This window comes from Dendrobates tinctorius, unplaced genomic scaffold (assembly GCF_039654945.1).
Source record: "Dendrobates tinctorius isolate UK_male_01 unplaced genomic scaffold, ASM3965494v1 ptg000196l, whole genome shotgun sequence".
Lineage (NCBI taxonomy): Eukaryota > Metazoa > Chordata > Amphibia > Anura > Dendrobatidae > Dendrobates > Dendrobates tinctorius.
In genome coordinates this window covers 19,014,933-19,039,993 of record NW_027361863.1, presented here as the reverse complement: position 1 = coordinate 19,039,993, position 25,061 = coordinate 19,014,933, and the positions used below count along the sequence as shown (strand labels likewise).

At 41.5% G+C, this 25,061-nt stretch overlaps 1 protein-coding gene across 3 annotated transcripts in view; it reads left to right on the top strand.

Annotated features, from left to right (window-relative positions):
* The window catches only part of LOC141056268 (transient receptor potential cation channel subfamily V member 6-like), a 53,264-nt gene extending 30,159 nt beyond the window's left edge, over positions 1 to 23,105 (top strand). For 2 of the 3 annotated variants that reach the window (XM_073553009.1, XM_073553008.1), the window contains 14 exons: positions 9,255 to 9,352; positions 11,320 to 11,442; positions 13,259 to 13,396; positions 14,741 to 14,839; positions 15,513 to 15,685; positions 15,883 to 16,029; positions 16,300 to 16,512; positions 18,586 to 18,672; positions 18,782 to 18,858; positions 20,269 to 20,434; positions 20,677 to 20,743; positions 20,885 to 21,153; positions 21,961 to 22,067; positions 22,240 to 23,105. In XM_073553009.1, coding sequence (XP_073409110.1) covers positions 9,255 to 9,352; positions 11,320 to 11,442; positions 13,259 to 13,396; positions 14,741 to 14,839; positions 15,513 to 15,685; positions 15,883 to 16,029; positions 16,300 to 16,512; positions 18,586 to 18,672; positions 18,782 to 18,858; positions 20,269 to 20,434; positions 20,677 to 20,743; positions 20,885 to 21,153; positions 21,961 to 22,067; positions 22,240 to 22,681 — 2,206 coding nt within the window. In that variant the 3' untranslated portion in view covers positions 22,682 to 23,105. The remainder of the gene's footprint in view (positions 1 to 9,254; positions 9,353 to 11,319; positions 11,443 to 13,258; positions 13,397 to 14,740; positions 14,840 to 15,512; positions 15,686 to 15,882; positions 16,030 to 16,299; positions 16,513 to 18,585; positions 18,673 to 18,781; positions 18,859 to 20,268; positions 20,435 to 20,676; positions 20,744 to 20,884; positions 21,154 to 21,960; positions 22,068 to 22,239) is intronic. The other variant, XM_073553010.1, reaches the window with a different exon arrangement.
* The last annotated feature ends 1,956 nt before the right edge of the window (positions 23,106 to 25,061 follow it).

The window sequence follows — 25,061 nt, the reverse complement described above, 5'->3', positions numbered from 1 at the left end:
CAGCAGCTTCTCGCGCGATCAGCGATTACCAGCGGGGGAGCCGGTCGGAGGTAAGTATCACATGCAGCGATATCGCTAGCAATATCGCTGCAACGTCACAAAATCGGTGACTTTACAGCGATATTGCTAGCGATATCGCAGTGTGTAACGGGGGCTTTAGTGAGAGTAAGTCTGCGTCTTTGCCTCCTCATAGGAGTTATGTGCAATTGACTTGATGCCTGGGTGTAAACTTCCCAAGGGTCGGCTTTTCAACTTATCTGTACCCGAACATGATGCTATGCGATCCTATATTGAGGAGTCGTTGGAAAAGGGTCATATTAGACCATCCTCATCACCTTTAGGTGCTGGTTTTTTTTTTTTTGTTTTTTTTTTGTGGCCAAGAAAGATGGTTCATTAAGACCGTGTATTGATTATCGTTCCCTTAACAAGATGACTGTTAAATATCAGTACCCGTTACCTCTGATGTCTGATTTATTCTCCAGAGTTAAGAGTACCTGCTGGTTCACTAAGCTTGACCTCAGGGGGGCGTATAATCTTATTCGCATCAAGCACGGGGATGAATGGAAGATAGCGTTTAATACTCCGGAGGGACATTTTGAGTACCTGGTGATGCCTTTTGGGCTCTCTAATGCCCCTTCTGTCTTCCAGTCCTTTATAAATGATATTTTCCGTGACTTTGTGGATAAGTTTTTGATCTTTTCTAGTGATTGGGATTCCCATGTGGAACATGTCCGGACTGTGTTGCGGATTTTGAGGGAGAATTCCCTGTTTGTTAAGGGATCAAAGTGCCTCTTTGGTGTACAGAGGATTTCATTTTTGGGATTTATCTTGTCTCCATCGACTATTGAAATGGACCCAGCCAAGGTACAGGCCATTTATGATTGGGTTCAGCCTACTTCTTTGAAGGCTCTCCAGAAGTTTTTGGGTTTTTCTAATTTCTATCGTAAATTTATAGGTATTTTTTCTAGTATTGTCAAACCACTGACTTATCTGACCAAGAAGGGAGCTGATGTGCTGAATTGGTCTCCTGAGGCTGTCTCAGCATTTCAGGAGCTTAAGCGGAGATTTACTTCAGCTCCAGTTTTACGGCAACCTGATGTCTCACTTCCATTTCAAGTGGAGGTAGATGCTTCTGAGATTGGTGCAGGAGCTGTTTTGTCCCAAATAGACCCTGTGACTTCTAAGATGAATCCCTGTGCCGCCTTTTCTTGAAAGTTCTCCCCATCTGAATGCAACTATGACGTGGGGAATCGGGAATTGTTGGCTATGAAATGGGCATTTGAGGAGTGGAGACATTGGTTGGAGGGAGCTAGACATCAATTTGTGGTCCTCACCGATCACAAGAATTTGATTTATCTGGAGGCGGCCAAACGCTTGAATCCTAGACAGGCTAGATGGGCCTTGTTTTTCACGCGTTCTAATTTTGTGGTCTCTTTTCTTCCGGGCACTAAGAATGTTAAGGCAGATGCCCTTTCTAGGAGTTTCTTTGCTGATTCTCCTAATGTGACCGAGCCTACTACTATTCTAGGTGAGGGGGTAGTTCTTTCTGCCATTTTGCCCGATTTGAGACGCGAACTGGAGGAATTTTTGGAGGATAAACCTGAGCGTTGCCCTATGGGAAGATTGTATGTTCCTGACCAGTGGAGAAAGAGAGTGATGTCTGAAGTCCATTGCTCCGCATTGGCTGGTCATCCGGGTATTTTTGGTACCAGAGATTTGGTGAGTCGGTCGTTTTGGTGGCCTGCCTTATCTCGTGATGTCAGGAATTTTGTACAGTCCTGTGGGACTTGTTCTCGGTCTAAACCCTGTTCTCGTTCTAGTGGGTTGCTGATGCCCCTGCCGGTGCCCAAGAGGCCATGGACCCATATCTCAATGGATTTTATTTCTGATCTTCCTGTCTTTCAGAGAATGACTGTTATCTGGGTGATTTGTGAAAGATTTTTGAAGATGGTCCATCTTGTACCACTCCCAAAGTTGCCATCTTCTGCTGAGTTGGTACCCTTGTTTTTACAACAGGTGGTTCGGTTACACGGGATTCCTGAGAACATTGTGTCCAATAGAGGGGTCCAGTTTGTTTCCAGATTTTGGACAGCCTTTTGTTCTAATCTGGGAATTCAGTTATCCTTCTCCTCTGCGTTTCATCCCCAGACCAATGGGCCGACTGAGAGAACAAAACTGACCCTGGAGTCTTATTTAAGATGTTTTATATCTGCTGATCAAGATGATTGGGTCTCATTTTTGCCCTTGGCCGAATTTGCGCTGAACAATAGAGCTAGTTCTGCCACTTTGATGTCACCCTTTTTCTGTAATTTTGGGTTTCATCCTCTATTCTCTTCAGGGCAAGTGGAATCTTCGTCCTGCCCTGGTGTGGACACTGTGGTTGTGAGAATGCAGCAGATATGGGACCAAGTGGTGGATAAGTTGTCACTCTCTCATGAACAGGCCCAGCGTCTTTCCAACCGGCATAGGACCATTGGTCCCCAGTTTAAAGTGGGTGATATGGTTTGGTTGTCGTCAAAGAATATTCCTATGAAGGTTGTATCTCCAACATTTAAGCCCAGATTTATTGGACCTTATAAGATTTTGGAGATTCTTAATCCTGTTTTCTTTTCGATTGGCTCTTCTGCACAGTAGCATCGGCAATAGAAGCTACTATGCAGATGTAAGCAGGGTGCGGGATGTAGTGACGCAAGGGAGGCAGAGTAAGGGTTACCAGTTTAATTTAACAGGATAAAGAAACTCCTCGCAGGGGAAACGGTTAAATGGTGAAGAGAAATTGCAATATAATGACAGTCCAATAATCAAACTTATCGTGTCCTTTTTGTCCCTCCACTGCAGGTGATCCTTTCGGGGTTGTAGCAACGGCCGGGGTGATGTCCACAGATGGGGTCCCACAGACGACAGTCCAACTTCTGGCGGCAACGGGAGTTCTCCGGTTTTACCCGTTGAGCCCGTAGTCCATGACTGTGCAGCAAAAACAGAGAACTTATCCCACAACTCCTTCTTTCCCTTCTGCCAGGGCCCTGGCTCACATTCCGGGTTCCACTTTTATTTTGATGTGCGAGCCACTTTTGCCTGGAAATAGGTTTGCTACTTCATTTTTGCATATATTGTGTGTAGCCAGCCTTATCACCTTCTGGCCATTGCTATGAGGCCTATATTAGAAGAGGTTATTGCTACCTCTTGATATCTACATCTATTCTTTCTTTTGATGCCTTGCTATGTGCTGTGTTGGGCCCATATGGTACTATTTATATGCACTATTGGCTTGCACTTTATAACCCTTTAGTTTATTGTCTATGAAACCTCTTTTGACATCTCCAGGTTTTCACTCTGAGCCTTGTGGAGAACCTGTATTATACAGATTAACATTTTGTTCTCCTCATACCCCTGTGGTGTCTTTATGATTTACAGGACAGTGGTTATTTGCACCTTATGGGTGTATTAGCAAATATCTGATGCTGTATTGATGTAATACAATGATCACTTAGGTCTTATGGTTATTTAAATTTTCAAGCTATATGTGCTATACCACCTAAGGTGGTTCTCATACATTTTTTTGTGCCTTTTGGGGATTTATTAGCTTTGGGAAATCATTGCCTTTATTACAAGGCATGATTCAGTATACAGTTGTGGCCAAAAGTATTGACACCCGTGCAAGTTTGTCAGATAATAGTCAGTTTCTTCCTGAAAATTATTGCAAACACAAGTTCTTTGGTATTATATCTTCATTTAATTTGTCTTAAATGAAAAAACACAAAAAGAATTGTTCTAAAGCCAAATTGGATATAATTCCACACCAAACATAAAAAAGAGGGTGGACAAAAGTATTGGCACTGTTCGAAAAATCTTGTGATGCTTCTCTAATTTGTGTAATTAACAGCACCTGTAACTTACCTGTGGCACCTAACAGGTGTTGGCAATAACTACATCACACTTGCAGCCAGTTGACATAGATTAAAGTTGACTCAACCTCTGTCCTGTGTCCTTGTGTGTACCACATTGAGCATGGAGAAAAGAAAGAAGACCAAAGAACTGTCTGAGGACTTGAGAAACCAAATTGTGAGGAAGCATGAGCAATCTCAAGGCTACAAGTCCATCTCCCAAAGACCTGAATGTTCCTGTGTCTACCGTACGCAGTGTCATCAAGAAGTGTAAAGCCCATGGCACTGTGGCTAACCTCCCTAGATGTGGACGGAAAAGAAAAATTGACAAGAGATTTCAACGCAAGATTGTGCGGATGTTGGATAAAGAACCTCGACTAACATCCAAACAAGTTCAAGCTGCCCTGCAGTCCGAGGGTACAACAGTGTCAACCCGTACTATCCGTCGGCGTCTGAATGAAAAGGGACTGTATGGTAGGAGACCCAGGAAGACCCCACTTCTTACCCCGAGACATAAAAAAGCCAGGCTGGAGTTTGCCAAAACTTACCTGAAAAAGCCTAAAACGTTTTGGAAGAATGTTCTCTGGTCAGATGAGACAAAAGTAGAGCTTTTTGGGCAAAGCCATCAACATAGAGTTTACAGGAGAAAAAAAGAGGCATTCAAAGAAAAAAAACATGGTCCCTACAGTCAAACATGGCGGAGGTTCCCTGATGTTTTTGGGGTTGCTTTGCTGCCTCTGGCACTGGACTGCTTGACCGTGTGCATGGCATTATGAAGTCTAAAGACTTCCAACAAATTTTGCAGCATAATGTAGGGCCCAGTGTGAGAAAGCTTGGTCTCCCTCAAAGGTCACGAGTCTTCCAGCAGGACAATGACCCAAAACACACTTCAAAAAGCACTAGAAAATGGTTTGAGAGAAAGCCCTGGAGACTTCTAAGGTGGCCAGCAATGAGTCCAGACCTGAATCCAATAGAACACCTGTGGAGAGATTTAAAAATGGCAGTTTGGAGAAGGCACCCTTCAAATATCAGGGACCTGGAGCAGTTTGCCAAAGAAGAATGGTCTAAAATTCCAGCAGAGCATTGTAAGAAACTCATTGATGGTTACCGGAAGCGGTTGGTCGCAGTTATTTTGGCTAAAGGTTGTGCAACCAAGTATTAGGCTGAGGGTGCCAATACTTTTGCCTGGCCCATTTTTGGAGTTTTGTGTGAAATGATCAATGTTTTGCTTTTTGCTTCTCTCTTGTGTTTTTTCATTTAAGACAAATTAAATGAAGATAATAATAACAAAGAATTTGTGTTTGCAATCATTTTCAGGAAGAAACTGAGTATTATCTGACAGAATTGCAGGGGTGTCAATACTTTTGGCCACAACAGTAGTTCCTTCTTTGTAATTTTTAAATGTTTTTAACAGTGTTTGTATTATTTTTGTTCAATATAGTGTCTTTATCTCTTACATATATTATTGAGGAGCTCCTTGATTATGGGCATGATCTTTCCTTTTTGCTTTCTTATGTCAAAACAGAGAGGGCCGCAGCAATCCCAGGGATGTGTAACAGATGGCAGAGAGGATGGCAACCTACTGTCCTTTACCCGGCCCTTGCTTCTCTGCACGTGCGCGGTATTCACGGTCACTGTGCGCACGGCGTTCTCTACTCTGTATGTCCCGCTAGTGGTTTCAGAAGCCGCTAACTGCAGTCCATTGCAGCGCGGACGCTCGGGGTGTGGAGCGCGCTGCTCACCATGCTGCACTCTCCCTGACAGCGGGAAACTGACTTGCTTCAAACTTATCCCTTCATTTCTAGTTCACCCGGGCCCCCTCCTTCGGGTCATGGTACCTGTTCGATCCCCTATTCCTTCCCCCGGGTAACATGGGACGCAGCCTCGACAGTTCTAGACCCGTACAGGTACCCGCAGCCCGATGTTCCTCCTTGCACCGGCACCGTTTCTCTGTAGGGGGGGGGGGGGAGAAAAAATGTGGCTGCTGCAAAGCGGCAACGGATGCACTTGCGCAGTAGCATTTATCGAAACATGACAGTGTGTAGTGGGTAAAGCCGCTGGTGCCATTTTGATGAAGAAAATTAAAATTATATATACTTCCCAAACCCCCCCACAATTGTATAGGGATGTGTAGGCATAAATGCATCTATCACAGCACAGGTGCCATTTTGATGAAATTACATTCATTTTTTTTTTCTTTTCTAACCCCACAATAATATATGCAGTATGGAAAATAGGAGGCAGGACACTGACGGATCAGTGACCTGTCATAAGTGTCACTGTCTAAGCAGGTCACCCATAAAGACACACAGCCCTGCCGACAGGCCGTCCCGAAGCACGGGTATATCATTAACTGGAAACTGCAAATAAAGATGAAATCCGTCTTGTGGTTGCTCTTCAATCTTTCAGTTTTTAATTAATGATATGCTCGTGTCCTAAGGCGGGATTGGTGTATGTGGTGCTCGGATTATATATTCATAATGCAGACTGCTGACAGGTCACTGCTCCCTCACAGACCTGCCCCCTAATTTGCATAATGAATATCTGTAAAAAGAAAAAGCATAATCGCATGTTTTATGTGCCAAAAATACATTTTATTCCTGTTTAGTCTGGAGACAAAGAAAACATCAACCTGAAAATGGCGCCTGCACAGTAGCAGCTCTTGGCTGTCTGAGCTTCTACTGCGCTTTCAGATATTAAAAGCTTTTCAAGCTGGTGTTATAAAGTATTCTAATTTACTGAGATAATGACTTTTGGGTTTTCATTGGCTGTAAGCCATAATCATCAACATTACCAGAAATAAACCCGTGAGATAGATCTCTCTGTGTGTAATGACTCTATAGAATAGAGGAGAGTCACTTTTTGATAATCTAACTAGCACCTGTGTACATATGGTAACTATTGCTATATATATCCTCTTTTTTTTGGTTGAAAAAAAAAAAAGCAATAGTCCTTATGACTCCCACAAAAGAAACCTGCTCTAAGAAGATAATTATATGCCCTTTCATTATAACCGTATAGTAGTTATATTCTTGTACATAGGGGGCAGTATTTAGTAGTTATATTCTTGTACATAAGGGGCAGTATTATAGTAGTTATATTCTTGTACATAGGGGGCAGTATTATAGTAGTTATATTCTTGTACATAGGGGCAGTGTTATAGTAGTTACATTCTTGTACATAGGAGCAGTATTATAGTAGTTATATTCTTGCAAATAGGGGCAGTATTATAGTAGTTATATTCTTGCAAATAGGGGCAGTATTATAGTAGTTATAATCAGTATTTTAGTAGTTATATTCGTATACATAGGGGCAGTATTATAGCAGTTATATTCTTGCACATAGGGGCAGTATTATAGTATTTATATTCTTGTACATAGGGGCAGTATTATAGTAGTTCTAATCAGTATTATAGTAGTTATATTCTTATACATGGGGAGCAGTATTATAGTAGTTATATTCTTGTACACAGGAGCAGTATTATAGCAGGTATATTCTTGTACATAGGGGCAGTATTATAGTAGTTATATTCTTGTACATAGGGGCAGTATTATAGTAGTTATATTCTTGTACATAGGGGCAGTATTATAGTAGTTATATTCTTGTACATAGGGGCAGTATTATAGTAGTTATATTCTTGTACATAGGGGGCAGTATTTAGTAGTTATATTCTTGTACTTAGGGGCAGTATTATAGTAGTTATATTCTTGTACATAGGGGCAGTATTATAGCAGGTATATTCTTGTACATAGGGGCAGTATTATAGTAGTTATATTCTTGTACACAGGAGCAGTATTATAGCAGGTATATTCTTGTACATAGGGGCAGTATTATAGTAGGTATATTCTTGTACATAGGAGCAGTATTATAGTAGTTATATTCTTGTACATAGGAGCAGTATTATAGTAGTTATATTCTTGTACATAGGGGCAGTATTATAGTAGTTATATTCTTGTACATAGGAGCAGTATTATAGTAGTTATATTCTTGTACATAGGGGGCAGCATTATAGTAGTTATATTCTTGTACATAGGAGCAGTATTATAGTAGTTATATTCTTATACATGGGGAGCAGTATTATAGTAGTTATACTCTTGTACATAGGAGCAGTATTATAGTAGTTATATTCTTGTGCATAGGAGCAGTATTATAGTAGTTATATTCTTGTACATAGGAGCAGTATTATAGTAGTTATATTCTTGTACATAGGAGCAGTATTATAGTAGTTATATTCTTGTACATAGGAGCAGTATTATAGTAGTTATATTCTTGTACATAGGAGCAGTATTATAGTAGTTATATTCTTGTACATAGGAGCAGTATTATAGTAGTTATATTCTTGTACATAGGAGCAGTATTATAGTAGTTATATTCTTGTACATAGGAGCAGTATTATAGTAGTTATATTCTTGTACATAGGAGCAGTATTATAGTAGTTATATTCTTGTACATAGGGGGCAGTATTTAGTAGTTGTATTATAACTATAATAGCAGTATTAATAAAATAGAAAACTAAGTCAGTTTCTGGGGTGGAGGGGGGAATAAAAATAATTCCCTTTTAACTTATTTTATGAAAGGGAAAAACATGAACATGAACACAAATATGACCTTGACATAAATTAATTCTCTTCGGTCAGTACGGTAACTTGTGTGTGGGATATTGTACAACTACACAAATGATGGAAGAGTTTTAGATTTCAGAATGTTAGCACCTGAAAGTATCCAGAAAGTATTAAACTATAAAACCTGTAAAAAGAACTCTGGTTTTGTCATATACAAAATGCAGATTAAAGTCGGTGTGTGGGGTTTTTTTTTTTTTTTTTGGGGGGGGTATGTTTTCAAGACCGTCAACATTGCTGTTTTAACTTATTTCCCCCTACTGTGCCAAATAAAATGCTGTTAAAGCATTGTCTATATACTCCAAAATGATGTTGTTAATAATAAAACAAGTCCTGTTGTATGAAAAGTGAACGTTATGGCTCTTATAAAGGCCGAAATGGAAAAAAAAAACCTAGACATTCTGTTATCTAAAATGCTGAGTAAAATGGTGGTTTCAGTTAAATTCTCTGTAAATTGTATTTTTTTTTTTTTGAGTATAGCCAGCCTATGTTAGCCGAGCCCGACTGTGTGTGGGGATGGAAGGGGGAGATGTTGATCGGACATATCAGATTTCGGACTGCCGATCGCATTTTCCTCCCTGAGAAAAGCCACAGGCCGATGTGTAGGCGACTTTCCCGTAGAGAACACGGGAGCGCTTGGTCGAGTGAGTGCTGCTGGGTATGGGAGAATTGGGTGACGTGGCCATCGGCCGAACAATCTGTCCACACAATGACCGCCGGCAGATATAACAATGGACTGTTTGGGTTGCAGGATTCAGGAATTGCCTCTCTTGTTCTGTGCGCAGAAGAATCGCGTTCAATCTCTTAAGAAGCTTTTGTCCTGTAAATCCATTAATGCCCTACAGACAGGTAAGACACTGGTGGTGTGTTCATCTCCTAGATTTCGTAACCTATATCCAACAATGGTATACAAATTTTTGCACTTTTTTTTTTTTTTCTGGTAGGTTGCAAACAGATAATTTGACCCTTTAGATGGTCCAAATTACATTGATTTGTTCAGTTGGACCAATACTAATCAATGTACGTGTAAATAAACTATAAACCTTGGATGTAAAATGTAAGGGCTCATACTCATGGCCACATTATAGCTCCCCATCAACACCATACTGTAAGGAACATTAATGAGCCACCCAAAAAAAATAATGGCAATAATCCCATAACTTTGCTGTCATGCAGATATAATCATGCCCCCATACTTTGTCCCCAGACAATAGTGCTATACTAAAGTCGCTGCAAATAAGAGTGCCGTCATCCTACCAAATACAGAATTAGCCATGCCTTATTTCTTACCGGCTCATCGTGCCTTTTGGCACAGCAGCAATCTCATTCCACTGTAAAGCAAGAAAAATGGATGCAGTAACGCAAAGGCGCAGAGCAAGGGTTAATAAGAGTTCTGTTTAATTAACAATAATGAACTCGAAGGGGGGAAACAGATTGAACAGTGTAATTGTGGTTCAACGCAAGTCTTTCTATCAATTTTATCTTATCGTGACTCTGCTGTCCTTTAGGCCGACACTGCGTCTTCGGGCTTCTCTGCCCAACACACGGTCCCCGCTTCTGGTGGCAGCGGGCTTCTCCAGTTTTGCCCGCTGAGCCTCTAGTCCACTTCAACTGCAGAGCCAAAGTGTGAAGCTCTTCACAAGTCTTTGCTTGGCATGTGCTCTCCCGCGCACCCGCTGATGACTGGATGCACGCACCACGGTATTTCGTTCCTCGATAAACCCACGGGTACCTGAATACCTGCACCGCGCTGCTTCTCTGTGTCCGTCTCTCTGTGCGCTCACTGGTACCTGGGAGTCCTCACTGAACCCATCCTGGATATCTGCTCTGCTCTTCAACTCACTGCGCAGTGCGAAGCCGGTCCTTGCTCTCTTCCCACAGCGGGAACTGTCTTTTCCCACACTTAACTCTCCCTCTTCCCCATGCTTGCCACGCCCCTTCACTGGACATTGCCTCGGCAGTCTTAGACCCATTGACTCATAGGTACCCACAGCCTGGTCTCCTGCCTTACACCACCACACATAAATTTGGCAGCATATTTGTATTGAAGTATTGAGTGTTGAATGCTCTTTAGGTGAGAACATAGATGGCCACTGCAGCCTCCTTAGTCTCAGATCTGCTTCTCCTCAGTTTTGAGAACCAGCTGGTTTAAAAGGACTAGGAAGCTCTGTCTGAATCCCAACCTTATGCTGAACCAGAGAGGACCGGTTAGTTTCCACCCCTATCAAGATAACAAGGAAATGACAATATCAATATAATCAGATGTGGGATCAAAACTTCATGAATCTGATGATTTGGGTTTTTTTTTTTTGTTTTTCTACTGGCGTTTTTCTTGAAACTGTAGACAACTAGGGTATATAAGGGAAGATCTGATATTAGAGGATGAGCTACTCTCGAATGACAGTGTGTCCAGAATCTGCTGTCTGAGAAATGCTGATGCTCCCAACCGGTGGCTCCTCAGGTCCATCACAGCTGAGTGATTGTTTAGATTTTGTTATGTTCCATGGTTTTTATTCTGTTTTTTCTTTCCTTTACATTTTGTCATTTTTGACTAATTGTAGTACACTTTCAAGGTTTGTTTTTGTATTTGTTTTTTTTTTTTATTCTTTGCATTTTCATTACAGCGATGTTTAAATCCACCATAAAAAAGATTTTCGAAATGATCTAACGTAAATGTATCTTTGTATAACCTTCTCTGCTGGTAGACTACCAGGAATATCTAGCTCTCGGCATTAATAAAGCCTGCACTGTTAAACTTCGATCTCTCCATAACTTGTACCACCTTCTATGTCTAACAATGATAAACTCTTCGTTAGGATCCGTTGGTGAAACCGCATTGCATGTGGCCGTGCTACATGATAATTTGGAGTCCGTGAAAGTTCTGCTTCAACGTGCTCCTGACCTGATAAATATGCCCATGACCTCCAACCTTTACAAAGGTGCGTAATAACATATTCTAATTGTCTAATATTTCCTAAGTACTAACTTAGGCTAGTTTCACATTAGCATTTGGAGGCACAGCGGACGGTCGCTGTGAAGCTCCCCCCCCGCCGTGCCTCCTCCAGTCAGCTCCGCCTATGGACGCATGCAGCCTGCATACCCTATCTTTAGCATTGGGTATGCATGCCGTGCTCAGGTATGCTTTTGCCACTGCATGCGTCTTTTTGACGGTGCGCAGACCTGCTTCATAGGCTAATGCTCCAATTGCTAATGTGAAACTAGCCTTATTCCATAACTGTGTTATAGAAAGGAAAGTCTTCCATTTAGAACCTCCTCAACCAGCAAGACCGTAAAGTGGCTACAAGGAGCATCTGGAGGACTTGATACACTAACACATTACGTAGACACCCCAATGATAAGGTGGTTTTGCTGCATATGACGTCTATATGTTTAGAATGCAACCACATTAATTCAAACGGAATTGATTAATAGTTTCAAAAGGAACTTGACTTGTAATGCCTTATTTACCTTTTATGGTGGCCCTGCGAGAAATTCATAGTTGATCACTGGAGATCCCAATAGCAAGAAAGCATGCTAATCATCCAGGAATCTCTTTGGCTAAAAGGGATAGTACAATATGCATGAATATCATTTGGACTCTTAGCGGTAACCCACATAAGAGCGAGTAGAACATGTAAGGCCGGTTTCACATTTGCGTTTCAGGGCGCAGTGACGGCCTGCGCACAGACGCTGCTAAGCCCTGCCCCCTGCCATGCCTCCGCCGGTAGCTCCGCCTCTGGGTGCATGATGCTGCATGCGCCATGCGTCCCCTATCTTTATCACTGAGGACGCAGGCCGTGCGCAGTATGCATTTTGGCGGCACCTGCATCCTTTTGACGGTGCGCCAAACGCAACCTGTTGCAATTTGGTTGCGCTCGGCGCACCGTCAAAAGGACGCAGGCGCCGCCAAACGCATACTGTGCACGGCCTGGATCCTCAGTGATAAAGATAGGGGACGCATGCAGCGTCATGCGCCCGGAGGCGGAGCTACCGGCGGAGGTGCGGCAGGGGGCGGGGCTTAGCGGCGGCCGTCGCTGCACCCTGAAACGCAAATGTGAAACCGGCCTAATCCATTGCTACTGATGGTTCATATCCCTTTTATCAGTTGTAAAAATTTATTACATTACGAACGCTCTAATCCCAGGACATATGGACCATCAATATTTAAATGGCCACTGTAGTTTCAGATAACTTTTATCTATTTTTCACATTACCTATCATATAAGACTATCTACAGTACACTTTATATACAAAATGTATGCCGTTTTGCCTCTAGCAAATTACTTCAAAGTTACGGCCATTAGGTGCTCCGCTTTTGTCTAAATTGCTGTTCACTGCCTGTTGTATAGTGTAATCCACCTCTAGCAGCAAAGCAGTCAATATGGATTGCAGAAGGTGGGTCTTTGTCACTCTACAGGAAGTGGGAGGTTGGTCTTTGTCCTTCTGCAGGAAGTTGGGTGACATTTTTTTTTTTTTTTTTTAAAGTATTGATCTTCTCATATGGCCAAAGAAACCTTGTGGGCCTCCCTAGGCTTCATGGCCCAGCTATGAATGCAACCTCTCCCCTTATTAGTTACACCCCTGCATATATCCCTGTAAGATGCATTATGAAATTTTCAATTTTCCTTCCAATTGTCACTTGTAGATGCTCCTCAGCTTACGTTAAGCAGTATTTTAGCTTGTATACTAGATATTTACCTGCAATCATTTTGACATTAATTCACTGACACAACGTTCTTGTACTTTTTCTGAAAGGTCAGACAGCCTTGCATCTCGCTGTCATGAGGCAGAATGTGGAAATTGTTCAGGAGCTGATTAAAAATAGAGCCAATGTGAGCACTCCCCGGGCAGTCGGCACTTATTTCCAACTCAAGCCCAATTCCTTCTATTATGGTGAGTAACTGTTCAATAAGGCCGGTTTCACATTCGTGCTTTTGAGCGCAGCGACGGCCTGCGCACGGCCGCCGCTAAGCCCCGCCCCCTGCCCCGCCTCCACCGGTATCTCCGCCCACCGGCGCATGACGCTGCATGCGCCCTGCGTCCCCTATCTTTATCACAGGGGGCGCAGGCCGTGCGCAGTCTGCGCACAGTCTGCGTTTGGCGGCGCATGCATCCTTTTGACGGTGCGCCGACCTCCGCCAAACGCAACCTGCTGCAGTTTGGTTGCGTCGGCGCACCGTCAAAAAGGCGCATGCGCCGCCAAACGCAGACTGTGCGCAGACTGCGCACGGCCTGCGCCCCTTGTGATAAAGATAGGGGGCGCATGCAGCGTCATGCGCCGGTGGGCGGAGATACCGGTGGAGGCGGGGCAGGGGGTGGGGCTTAGCGGCGGACGTTCGCAGGCCGTTGCTTCGCTCAAAAGCGCGAATGTGAAACCGGCCTCACTTGTCAAGAAACTACTTATTACCTACTGAAAAAATATTCTACTATTTTAAGTATCATTAGTTCATACCATTTATCCCCACTTGTTAAATGAATGTTAGCAAAAAGTGAGGGGTAAATGGAATGGAGTACGACAGCAGGGTAAGACTACATGTTGTTGTTGAAACACATTGATCCGCATAGGAGCTGTAAACCTAGAACACTAGATTTAAAATCCCAAACTACATGCACTATAAGAAATACTTCTATTCCATTTGCTTTTACTTTTCCCAAAAACCATTTCAAAAGGGCCTAAAAAATAAAAAACAAAAACTATACTCCTCCTTGCCGATCCCCCTTCACCCAGCACTTCCTCAGGTGCCTATCTGATCCATCTTCACACACTAGAAGTGTCAATAAGTGGCTCATCAGCCTAGCACTAATCCAGGTCATCCCTGTGGTCATGGATTTGCTGAGCTTTCATTCTGGCCATTTCCAGGGTGTCTAGATGAGATCAAGAAGAACAGATCGGAAAGAATTGGAATGGGGGGATGTGGGTGATTGGTATTGATGATGAATTTTGCTTCTTATATTTTAACCAGTTGGCACACTTTAAAATATTTTTATCCTCCAGACAAGCTCTTTAAATTTTGGTAATTTAAACACACTTAACTCTTTTTTTTAATACAAGAGGTTTCAGGTCATCGCTGGTCATCCATCTTGTTACTTCCCCATCTATGGACAGCCAGACGTTTCTCTTACACAAACACACACTGTCTACGTGCACAGCTTGAGTCCTCCAAAGTAGAGACGGGTCTCGTACAAAACCTCTTAGGTCTGGTCTGATGTACGATGCAACTTCTTTTCTCATTTCAGGAGAGCACATTCTTTCATTTGCTGCATGTGTGGGTAATGTAGAGCTGGTACAACTGATATTGCTACAAGGAGCTGATGCTAATGCCAAAGATTCCCACGGTGAGTAATTTACACAAAGACACAAGCCTACATTTAGTGTGTGTGTGGATGCCTTCTTAAGGAGAGCCAATCTATTTATGGAGCATTATTGGCAATGATTTTATTTTGGGGTGCTGGATTGTGGGTGGAATTGTCTATCTCCCAGAAAAACTGACCACTTGTTAGTGCCACCAATGGGAGCCAAAATAATTTCAATTTCCAACCCTTTACTGAGCCTTGTAACATGACTATTAAGCCAAGCGTGCGTCTTAAGACAAGTTTTTGGGTCCTTTCCTTCATAGATGTGTAGCATGGTTTCTCTGGATGATTAAGTAACCCTTCAAATAACTTTAGGTTGAGGTCTTCTCACCTTAAGTTCACCTAAGTTTTAGTAATGTTTCATGGAAAATTGTCTCCCTCCCAATAAGAATACTTCGAGTGCAATCTTTCAAGGTTAGCACGCTATTAACCAAGCCTGAAATCTGACAGCTGTTTTGGGTTCTCCACCCCCTCATTAGTTTGGAATATCATTTGGCTGCTAAATTAAATGTCATTGATACGGTTTCATGGACTGTATTTTCTGCATTTATTGCACAGGAAAAATTCCTTTGCCAATATACTTTTTCTTGGCTACAATCAAACATTTAAGTTTTAGGGTTGGCACCATTTTCATCTATTCTCACACTCGCTCCAGGTAATACCATCCTCCACATCCTGACATTACAGCCAAATAAGATGTCTGCCTGTCAGATGTATGACCTTATTGTGAGCCATCACCAGGAGAAGTGTGGTCCAGGGCTTGAGGAAATATACAATAAGGATAATCTTACCCCATTAAAAATGGCAGCTGTGGAAGGTAACACTGTGGTATGTATGCAGAATAAAACACATGCAGTTGGCATACAAATAGAAGTTATAACTTATTCTACTTATATAAATATAAGTATTTTAGGCAATTTCCAAATTGCCATATTGGACACTCTAGAATGACTTGGATTTTCACTTGCCTATTCCACTTTTACACAATACATTCATTTTCTCTGCCTTTCAATATTTTTTTTCAGATGTTCCAGCACTTGGTACTAAAGAGAAGACACACTCAGTGGACGTATGGTGACATTAGCTCCTATCTCTATGACCTGACTGAGATTGACACGTGGGAAGATCCTCACTCTGTACTGGATTTGGTGATTTCTGGGGGACAAAAAGAGGTGTGTGTATATAATATAATGTAATCTATATATTAAAGTGTATTATGGTGCCTTGAGGTTGAGGGGAAAATAAGTAGTTGTAAAGATATATGAAAGTGTTTGGCAACGCCGTGAAGCACCAAGCAGTGGTACTTTAGTCTGAATAGCCATCCTGTGCCAACAGTCCCTTTTTTAAGTAATAAATGAATGATGCAACGAGACTCAAAGATGCTTCATAATTGATTATCTGATTATTACATATTTTTCATGAAAATTTCCTTTTGTTTCCAGGCACGAAAGATATTGGACCTAACTCCAGTAAAGGAGCTGGTCAGCACAAAGTGGCAGAGGTTCGGACGTCCGTATTTCTGGACCTTGGCTTCTGTTTACATTCTGTACATGACCGTTGTGTCTCTAAGCTGTGCATACCGACCTCTTAAACCAAGACCAGACAACAGTACTGATCCTAGGGACATCACAATTCTGGTGCAGAAGCCCCTAAATGTGAGAATCTTGCATATATTTACACACTGTCGTAATATATTTTTTTCTAAGATTGTAACTCCAACTAGAAACCTGCCATTTTTTTTTTTTTTTTATTTTCCCTTTTCCCATTTTGCTTTGAATGTGAATGGAACAGAAATACCGGACGACTCTAAATCCTTATGAAATAAGTAAAGTAAAAGATTTATAATTGAATTTAGAATTTACATTCTGGGAAAAATGTCTTATTGTATAATTATGTCTGACATGACAAGAAAGCAGTAAATGAAAAGCTACCAGTTCTGGTTGTTTCTCAGACTCAGTGGTGAGGTCCCGATCACAATACTAGCACTGAAGTCATAAGAAACTCAACAAGCCTAATGATCCTGCAGGAGAGAAGATCATTGGGGTTGTTGAGTTTGTGACTAAAGTGCTAGTCGCATGTAAATATTTTTATAGATAAGTTCCTTGGTTATTGACAAGTTGACTGTTGGCAGCAAAAGAAGAAAATGCAGATTCTTTTTTTTTTTTTCTTTCTTTTTTTTTGATTTAGTAATGACAGACTTTAAGTGCATCTTTGGCCATGTAAAAAACATAGGTAGTGCACCATTATGTGCTGTCTCATTGCCACTTCTCATAAATATGTTGTCATAACTCTTGCAGAGTATTTCCCCCTAAATATCGTGAAACATCCATAAATAAACGCCTTGAGTTCTCCTAGTCCGACCATTTCTTAGTTGATTTTTTTTTTTCCTCGCAACACAATGGCATTTAATGTTTTCCACAGACTCGTTTACTAGAAATTTTTCGATTTTTGTGGGGGGTTCTTTTTCTATGTGGAGAAAAACTAAATACAAAACGAAGTTGGTGAACATTCAATATTTTTAATATGTTCCCCGTCATGTCTTGGTCATATAGGTGACAATCAAATGTTTAATTTTTGTCACCGATGACCCTACTTTTGTATCTGCTTCAATACACAAAAAAAACAAATGGTTACTGGGTTGATCTGTCCACTTCTTATTCTTTGAGCTTTGGTTGTAACGTTCTATAATAACTTTCATCCACTTTGCTATGAGGGAGCCCCTTTCATTGTTAGAGGTGTCACTTTTACCTTTTCTTTTGGGGTGGTAATGTTAACAAAAATCCATATATTTGGGGACTTTGGGCCAACCCATATTCCTATAAGTGTCTGGCTGAATAACAGATTCGCCGAAATATTACAACATAAACCAAAAATAAAAGAAAATGATGCAACAAAATATCTCGCAAGTATTTCAACAATTTAAAATATTATAACTGATTTTGCTAAACCGTACCACCTACCAAGGCTATAAGCAGTATAGTTAGTATGACCAGATATCTATTGCCGTATATTCTCTACCGGTCAACTACATATTTTGGTTTAACTTGTGACCTTTGATAACTTGTTGGGGCAAAAACAAATCTGTTAAGGCCCATTGGACAAGTTGTGTCTCCCCTTTTTCTATTCCTAGAAGAAGAGAAGCAGAAAATGGTCCCAAAAATGTGGTTTAATTACATTGCTATATTGTACCTACATAAAAAACACTGTGGTGTAATGTCCCCAATAAGTGTTTAAAGGGAACTTGTCAAAACTATATTTTTCTAATCAAACCGGTGCTATGGATGCATAGGGTGTAGAATAACAATTAAAAAAAAAAATTCCTCCAAGATGGGTATTAATTTGCCATAGTTGAGCAATTGAACTTTGAAGCTACATCCAAATTAGCCTGCAAGTGAATTGGGGGCGTGTTAATACACTCGAATCGTAAGATTATCCCTGCAGGTCCCGTTTCAATTCATAACCTATTTCTATATGGGCAAATATTGAGGCCAGTGGACCATTGGTGGTGCTTTCAGTATTCTGTTCCATGAAGAAATTAACCAGAGGATAGCACAGAAATTTCAGCCTAATAGTGCTGCAAAACAGTGACAAATATTAGTATAACCATATAGTTTTTTTTAACTAATCCAGTCATAATAGAATACAGGTAAGACTGTTCACATGTGAAGAAAGTAGTTGTTTCAACCTCGCGTCACTAATGCATGTTTTTTTTTTTTCTTTAATTCTAGGAAGCGTATGTCACATCTGAAGATTACCTACGCCTGGCGGGAGAAATGATTAGTGTCGTAGGGGCATTTCTAATCTTATTAATAAAGGTAATGACTGGACTAAGTTACATAGTCCACTAATACCATTCTGCATTGTAATTTGTGCATCACCACTTAAACAATGTAGTTAATTCTAAAAAAAAAAATATCTCCGTAGATCCCAGACCTTTTTCAAATTCGAGAAGCAACATATCTGACCCAAGCCATACAAGGAGGACCATTTACCCTTATTATGTAAGAAGCATAATGGTATCACAGATTTCTCTATCTAGTCTTTGGCTCATGTATGTAAAAATAAAGTATTAAAGTTGTTTCATCTTGGATGGGGAAAGTAATGTTACTTGCTATACTACGGGAGTCCGGGATCTCTTCCAGAGGCTTCCTTTTATCTCCTTCAATTATAAAGCCCATTATTCCTCTAACGACCTACCGATAATCGTGAGCTATAAAGTTTTAGTTCACGCCCTTACATGCAAACTAATTCATAGTTAGAATCTACTTTTAAGTTGACGGTGATGGCTTTCAATTTATCGGGCCCTCGTGCCGCTGCAGAGCATAATGAGCATAGGTTGAAAAAAAAAAATAAAAAATTCGGCTCCTCTCGACACTCACTGCTCTTGCCATCACTCAAGTAAGAACTACGTTGGCAAATGTATCCTGCACTCGTAGGTGGTATGAAAGCAATCTCTAGCTTTTTCTTCATACAAAAGTTTGTCATGCAGAGATGGTCTCCCTGTGTAGCAATACTCACTGCTGGCTGATCAGAAGGCAGGAGCTCATGTCTGCTTGCCAGTGACGAGAGGCTCATGGCCATGACGTTATATGCTGCCCGTCGCTTGCACTCTGAAGTCAGCTGCCGATTCCTGAACTGGCTACAGAAGAGGACGGTACGCAGAGTGGAAGTGGATGAAGGTGTTTTAGAACGGTTTTATTTCTAAAAGCATGTGCTGGAGAAGAAAAGAATGGGCCCAGGATTAGAGTTGAGCGAATTTTCAATATTGGGTTTGAATTACGCAATACAATGGCAAATACAATATTTGTGAAACACTGACGAGTAGAAATGAGTGAATGTTCAGAAACTATCATGAAACATAAATTTGGCACGGATATGGCGGATTCGGTGTTCGTTTTGGAACATATACACTCATCTCTACCCAGGATGGGGGGCCATTGAATCGGGATGGGGAAAACGTTATAGTATGGGACCCAGGATGGAGGAGATTACAAGGAGGAGCCATGACTGGGTACGTTACATAGGGGGCAACACGTATGTCTTTAAGTGATCTAGAATGCTACAGAGAACTATTACATGTGACCAACATGCAGGTGGGCGTCCAGGTACAAATTTTGTATCAGGGCTCATGGGACTAAAGTTACGCCACTGGTTCTTGCTGTGTTCAAAACATGTAGGAGTTGTTGTTGGCTGTTTTGAAGTCTTGACCAGTCTTGGATTTTTAAGTTTTTCTGAAGTTATAAAGCTAAAGATTGCTATTTCACCTATGAGTGCAGGATATTTTTCTTTATATTTCTGGCAACTGTACTAGAGTATGCACCATTAGAAAGTGAGGTCTCATATAGATTTTCAACTTTATACATATCCATTTAATTCCTAATGTATTGTGTGTCCCCCCCCCCCCCCCCCAGCATTTCCTTCCCATGTCTGGTACTGGTAGTACTGATTATGAGACTTACCAACACCGATGGAGAGGTCATCCCGATGTCTATGCTGCTAGTCCTGGGCTGGTTCTACGTCATGTATTTTGCGCGTGGCTTTAAGATACTTGGACCATTTACCATAATGATTCATAAGGTAGGCCGATTTCATGATGCAAGTCTCACCATAATGTCGCCTTCAGATCCATAGACTGAGTAGTCACAGAAGAAAAACCCTTTGCCTTTTTAAGACATCACTAATAATTGTCACTAAGTCTGCAAACTGTCTGTGAATGGACACGTGAAGGTTGTCTAGATTTGGCACAAATTCAATTGGTGCATGTCATCATTAAAAATAGTAAAATGTTAAGAAAATTTACAATACTTGTCATTGTCCAGATGATTTTTGGGGACTTGCTTCGGTTCTGCTGGCTGATGATTGTGGTCATTTTTGGATATGCTACCAGTAAGTAACATTTTACTGACATCTTTTGCAATCATGGTACAGACCAAAAAGGCATTCATTAAAAAAAAAAGTAAAAAATGTTTTAAATGTTTTTAAAAAAAATAGTTGCTTTACAATAGAATTTTGCAATCCTTTCTGCAGCTTTTTACATCATCTTCCAGACCGAGGACTCCTCCCAGCTTGGAGAATTCTACAACTACCCTATGTCCCTGTTCAGTACCTTTGAACTTTTCCTCAATGTCATCAACTCTCCAACAAACTATGATGTTGACCTTCCCTATATATTCCACGTTGTGTATTTTTCCTTCACCATCATTGCCAATATCCTCATGTTAAACCTTCTCATAGCCATGATGGGGGACACTCACTGGAGGGTGACGCAGGACAGGGACGAGCTGTGGAGAGCTCAGGTATAGTAACTTCAAAAGTTTGGGGGATTTGCATGTTTTGAAAAATATTTTTCTAGGGGAAAACGGTGACATCTTAGCATTTTGTAGGATGGCTGTATAACTGTCCAAACAGTGACACTTACAGTTAAAGTACATCAGTAAGTTCAAAGTTTTGCACCCCTCTAATTCCCTGGCATGCCTGCCTCCTTGTTGGGTTTGGTTCATTTGGACATTCTCCACCCCTCTGTATGTCAGTGATATAATATATGGCTACCTGTCGGGCTGCTTTTATTAGTAGCTTAGCCAGCATCTTTTCCATTGTGGCAGATATTGGAGGTTAGCATAGCTGGTGAACGGAGTCTGGCATCCAGTTCCTACACCATGTCACCGACTTGAGAGAACCTGCCATAATGCTATCTAAACCACTTCTACCTCACCAGACAAACCCTCTCAAAATCAAGAGGAGAAAAGCATTTGTCACTTACTGTGATATTTGTAAATTTATCTAACAAGGGGCCTCTAAAAAATAAAGATGCTCTGGCGCTGGAAATGGGCAGTCTTCCAATGGGATCTACGTATCATCAGCAAACCCAGTCTCATAAAATCTGCTAACTTCATTGCACACATGGACAAATTATATTATCATGGAATATATATTAAAAAAAATCAACCCAATCTACTATTAGACATTTTGCACAAGATTAAATTTCAGATGAATCTCGTGAATCCTGTCGTGCTCAGGTCATCTTGTGTAAATTGGGCTCTTGTTCGATTGACTTGTGGTTGTGGAATATTACTTCATCACCTGCCTTTCTTCTGCTACCACAGGTAGCTGCTACCACTGTTATGTTAGAAAGGAAGCTCCCTCGATGTCTTCAACCACGAACTGGAGTGTGTGGCATGGAGTATGGCTTGGGGGATCGATGGTATCTCCGGTAAGTTCAAGTCAATAATACCTAATTTGAAGGCAAAGGATTATCAATTTAATGGATATTTGGGTAAAAATTGAATATTGCAGAACAAGGTCTGTTGCTAAACCATGTCATCATTTGGGCAATAAATCTGTTTCAAGCAATTCCATAGAATTAATTTCTCTTTGTATTCCAGCATGGTGGTGAGGAATGACCTAATTCAAGAGAAGATCCACCGTTATGTTGAAGCATTCCAAGAACCTGAAGACCACCTTGATGAACAAGTCCACAATATCCCCAATTCAGAAGACAGAACTTTGTTCTCAAACAAAAATTCCAATTTCCCCACCCAGAACATCACAGAGGTGGATTCACATGAGCTACCAAGGATGTCAGAAACTCAACATGGACAATTACATGGTGACACAACCGGTATACACAAGACCTGTCTTGAGTTGCCACAAGAATATGTTGAACCGCAAAGAAGGGAATTGCCTGGTGAAAATGTGGCATCAGTAATACGGAAAGGTAGCAGTCGTGGGTGGCAGATATTGAGATCAGTTCCTATACAAAAACTACAAGCGCCGGTACCACAATATGCCAGTAGTGAAACTGAGGAAGAAATATACCATGTTTGATAAAAAAGCAGCAACGGTGCAGACAAAGTGAAATTTTTTTTTTCTCAGAAAGAAAAAAAAATATTTCAATGAGTTAGTCTGTTCTTAACCAGAAAACTTTTGTTGGCTTTCTATAAGTATTTGTAGCTATATTTGTATAAAGGGACTGCGAAACATGGGACATAAAGTTTTAAGAAATGGGTCGTTGTCCCAGAAGACTCAGTATTATATAGTTTCTAACTATGCCTTCCTGAACCTTGAGGAAGCAGTGATGTGATAAAGACATTTCCTTGTGATAAAGTTGTACAGCAATACCTAAGGACTACTTTGTATAGGATAAAATATGACGCATTCATGTTTCCTCTGTCTTCCTACCATATGGGAATTACAGAATTAATGGCACTAACAAATTATATATTTTCTTAATAAAAAATGTAATAAAGTTTGTAAAGTCTTTTTCAAGAAAAGAAGCTTTTAGCATACTGAAAAACATTTAAAAGACAAAATAAAAGATTAAAGCCTCAGCTCTAAAATGCTAGAGAACAACCACCCCAAACAATCCCCAGTAAGTGATTACTAAATATAATGTAGTCGAGAAAACTGGAGAGCAACACAGCAAAATAGGGTCCTAACTGATAAACAGATGTTGAATAAAGGGGGAATATTACGCTCATCTGATGTAGTTGCAGGTTTGCAACATGTACTACATATAAGGGCTCATACTCACTTGCGAGAGACTCACACGATTCTCGTGTGAGTCTCTCACATGAAAACCTGACACTGCCGCCGGCACTGGGACCGGAGTGTGCGGCTATATGTATTTCTATGCAGCCGCATGCTCCCGTCCCAGTGCTGGTGGGTCGCCCTCCCAAGGGCTGTGGGGTACTCGGTACCGGGCCGGTCTTTCAGAGGGGATTGTCACAGCAGCGGTGACCCGGTCCATGGCCCTGGGCGCCCATGTAAAAGGGGTTGAGTTGGGAATAAAGTTTATAAGTGATTCGTGACGCTACCTGTGGTGTTCGGCAAGGAAGATGTTAAGCCGACGCTGCAGACAGATCCTCTGGGACTGATGGTGTAGTGCAGCTATGATGTTGTAGCCCTCCACAGGCAGGGCTGTAGTCCCAGGGCAGTGTAGATAAAGGGTTAGGAAGAAGGTGCAGTGTTTGGCACAGAGATGTAGCAGTGCTGAGGATGTTGCAGGAAGGAGGCAAGGACACAACAGGGTGCAGTTTCTTTACCTTTACTTGGCAAACGCAGTCCAGGGTCCTGGTTACAGATGGCACAGGAGCAGGCTAGCCTGGAAGCAACTCAGGGATCTCTCTATCATATGGGTTGTGTAGTCTCCTTCCTAGCGCTGGCTAGAGGTTCATGCAATACAGTGTTACACTGACATTCCTCTTTCTTATCTTCTCTTAGAACTACCTAGTATGGCAGACAGCTGTAGCCCTCTATCTCTCTTGGCTTGCCAGTCGCTGTTGTGCCGCCGAGTCTTAGTTGGGAATAGAGCATTTACAGCTTCCTATTCCTCTGGTTTCTGTTGCAGGACCTTCAGTATCCTTACAACCGTGGAGACCAGGCTCCAGATCAGGCGCTATCACTGGGAGGGAGCTCTCTATCCTCAGCTCAACATCCAGCTTCTCTCCACGCGTCTACACATGTTGCCCTCCTCACACTAACTATCTCTCTTCCTGGCCCTCAGAGTGCGCTCCTCCCCCAATTCTGGTTCAGAGCTCCCTCTGCTGGCCTGGAGTGGGAACGTGTTGCATGTAAATGATTAACTGTTAGATAGACCCTTCCTTGCTTCCAAGCATGACATCACCCTCCCTGGAGGAAGGCAATGCCATTGTGGCGACCATACTCCTGGGGGTGCCACATTGGCGGCTGTGCCAAGTTTTCATGCGAGAGAATCATGCGAGTGTCTCACAAATGAGTATGAGCCCTCAATCAGCTGCTGTAGGACACGGGTCCAAAGACCGAGGAGAATAGTAGATCCAGGTGTAATATGTCTGTACCCGCGCTGCTGATAAAGACTGCCGGATATGGAGATTTTTCTTAAAACGCTTCCTGTACAAATAGGTTTTGTCTTGAGGAAGAGGTCCTGCGTGACTTTGAAATGCGTTGACTTTGAAAACCTAACGGGTAACAGGTCAAGCTTGGAACGTGTGTGTATGTAATGTATGTATGTATATATATATATAAAAAACACCTTTTAAAAATTAAAATAAACGCATCTAAAACATTCCAAGCTTCACCTGCTGCGTGACTTCGAAACGCGTTGAATTTGAAAATCGTTTTAAGGAAAATCTCCATATTTGACAGTCCAGTCTTCTTCTAGGTCTTTGATATTACATAAAAATAGAATAGCTGAATTCTTCCAAGTTTTGTGTAGAAACGGAAAGTA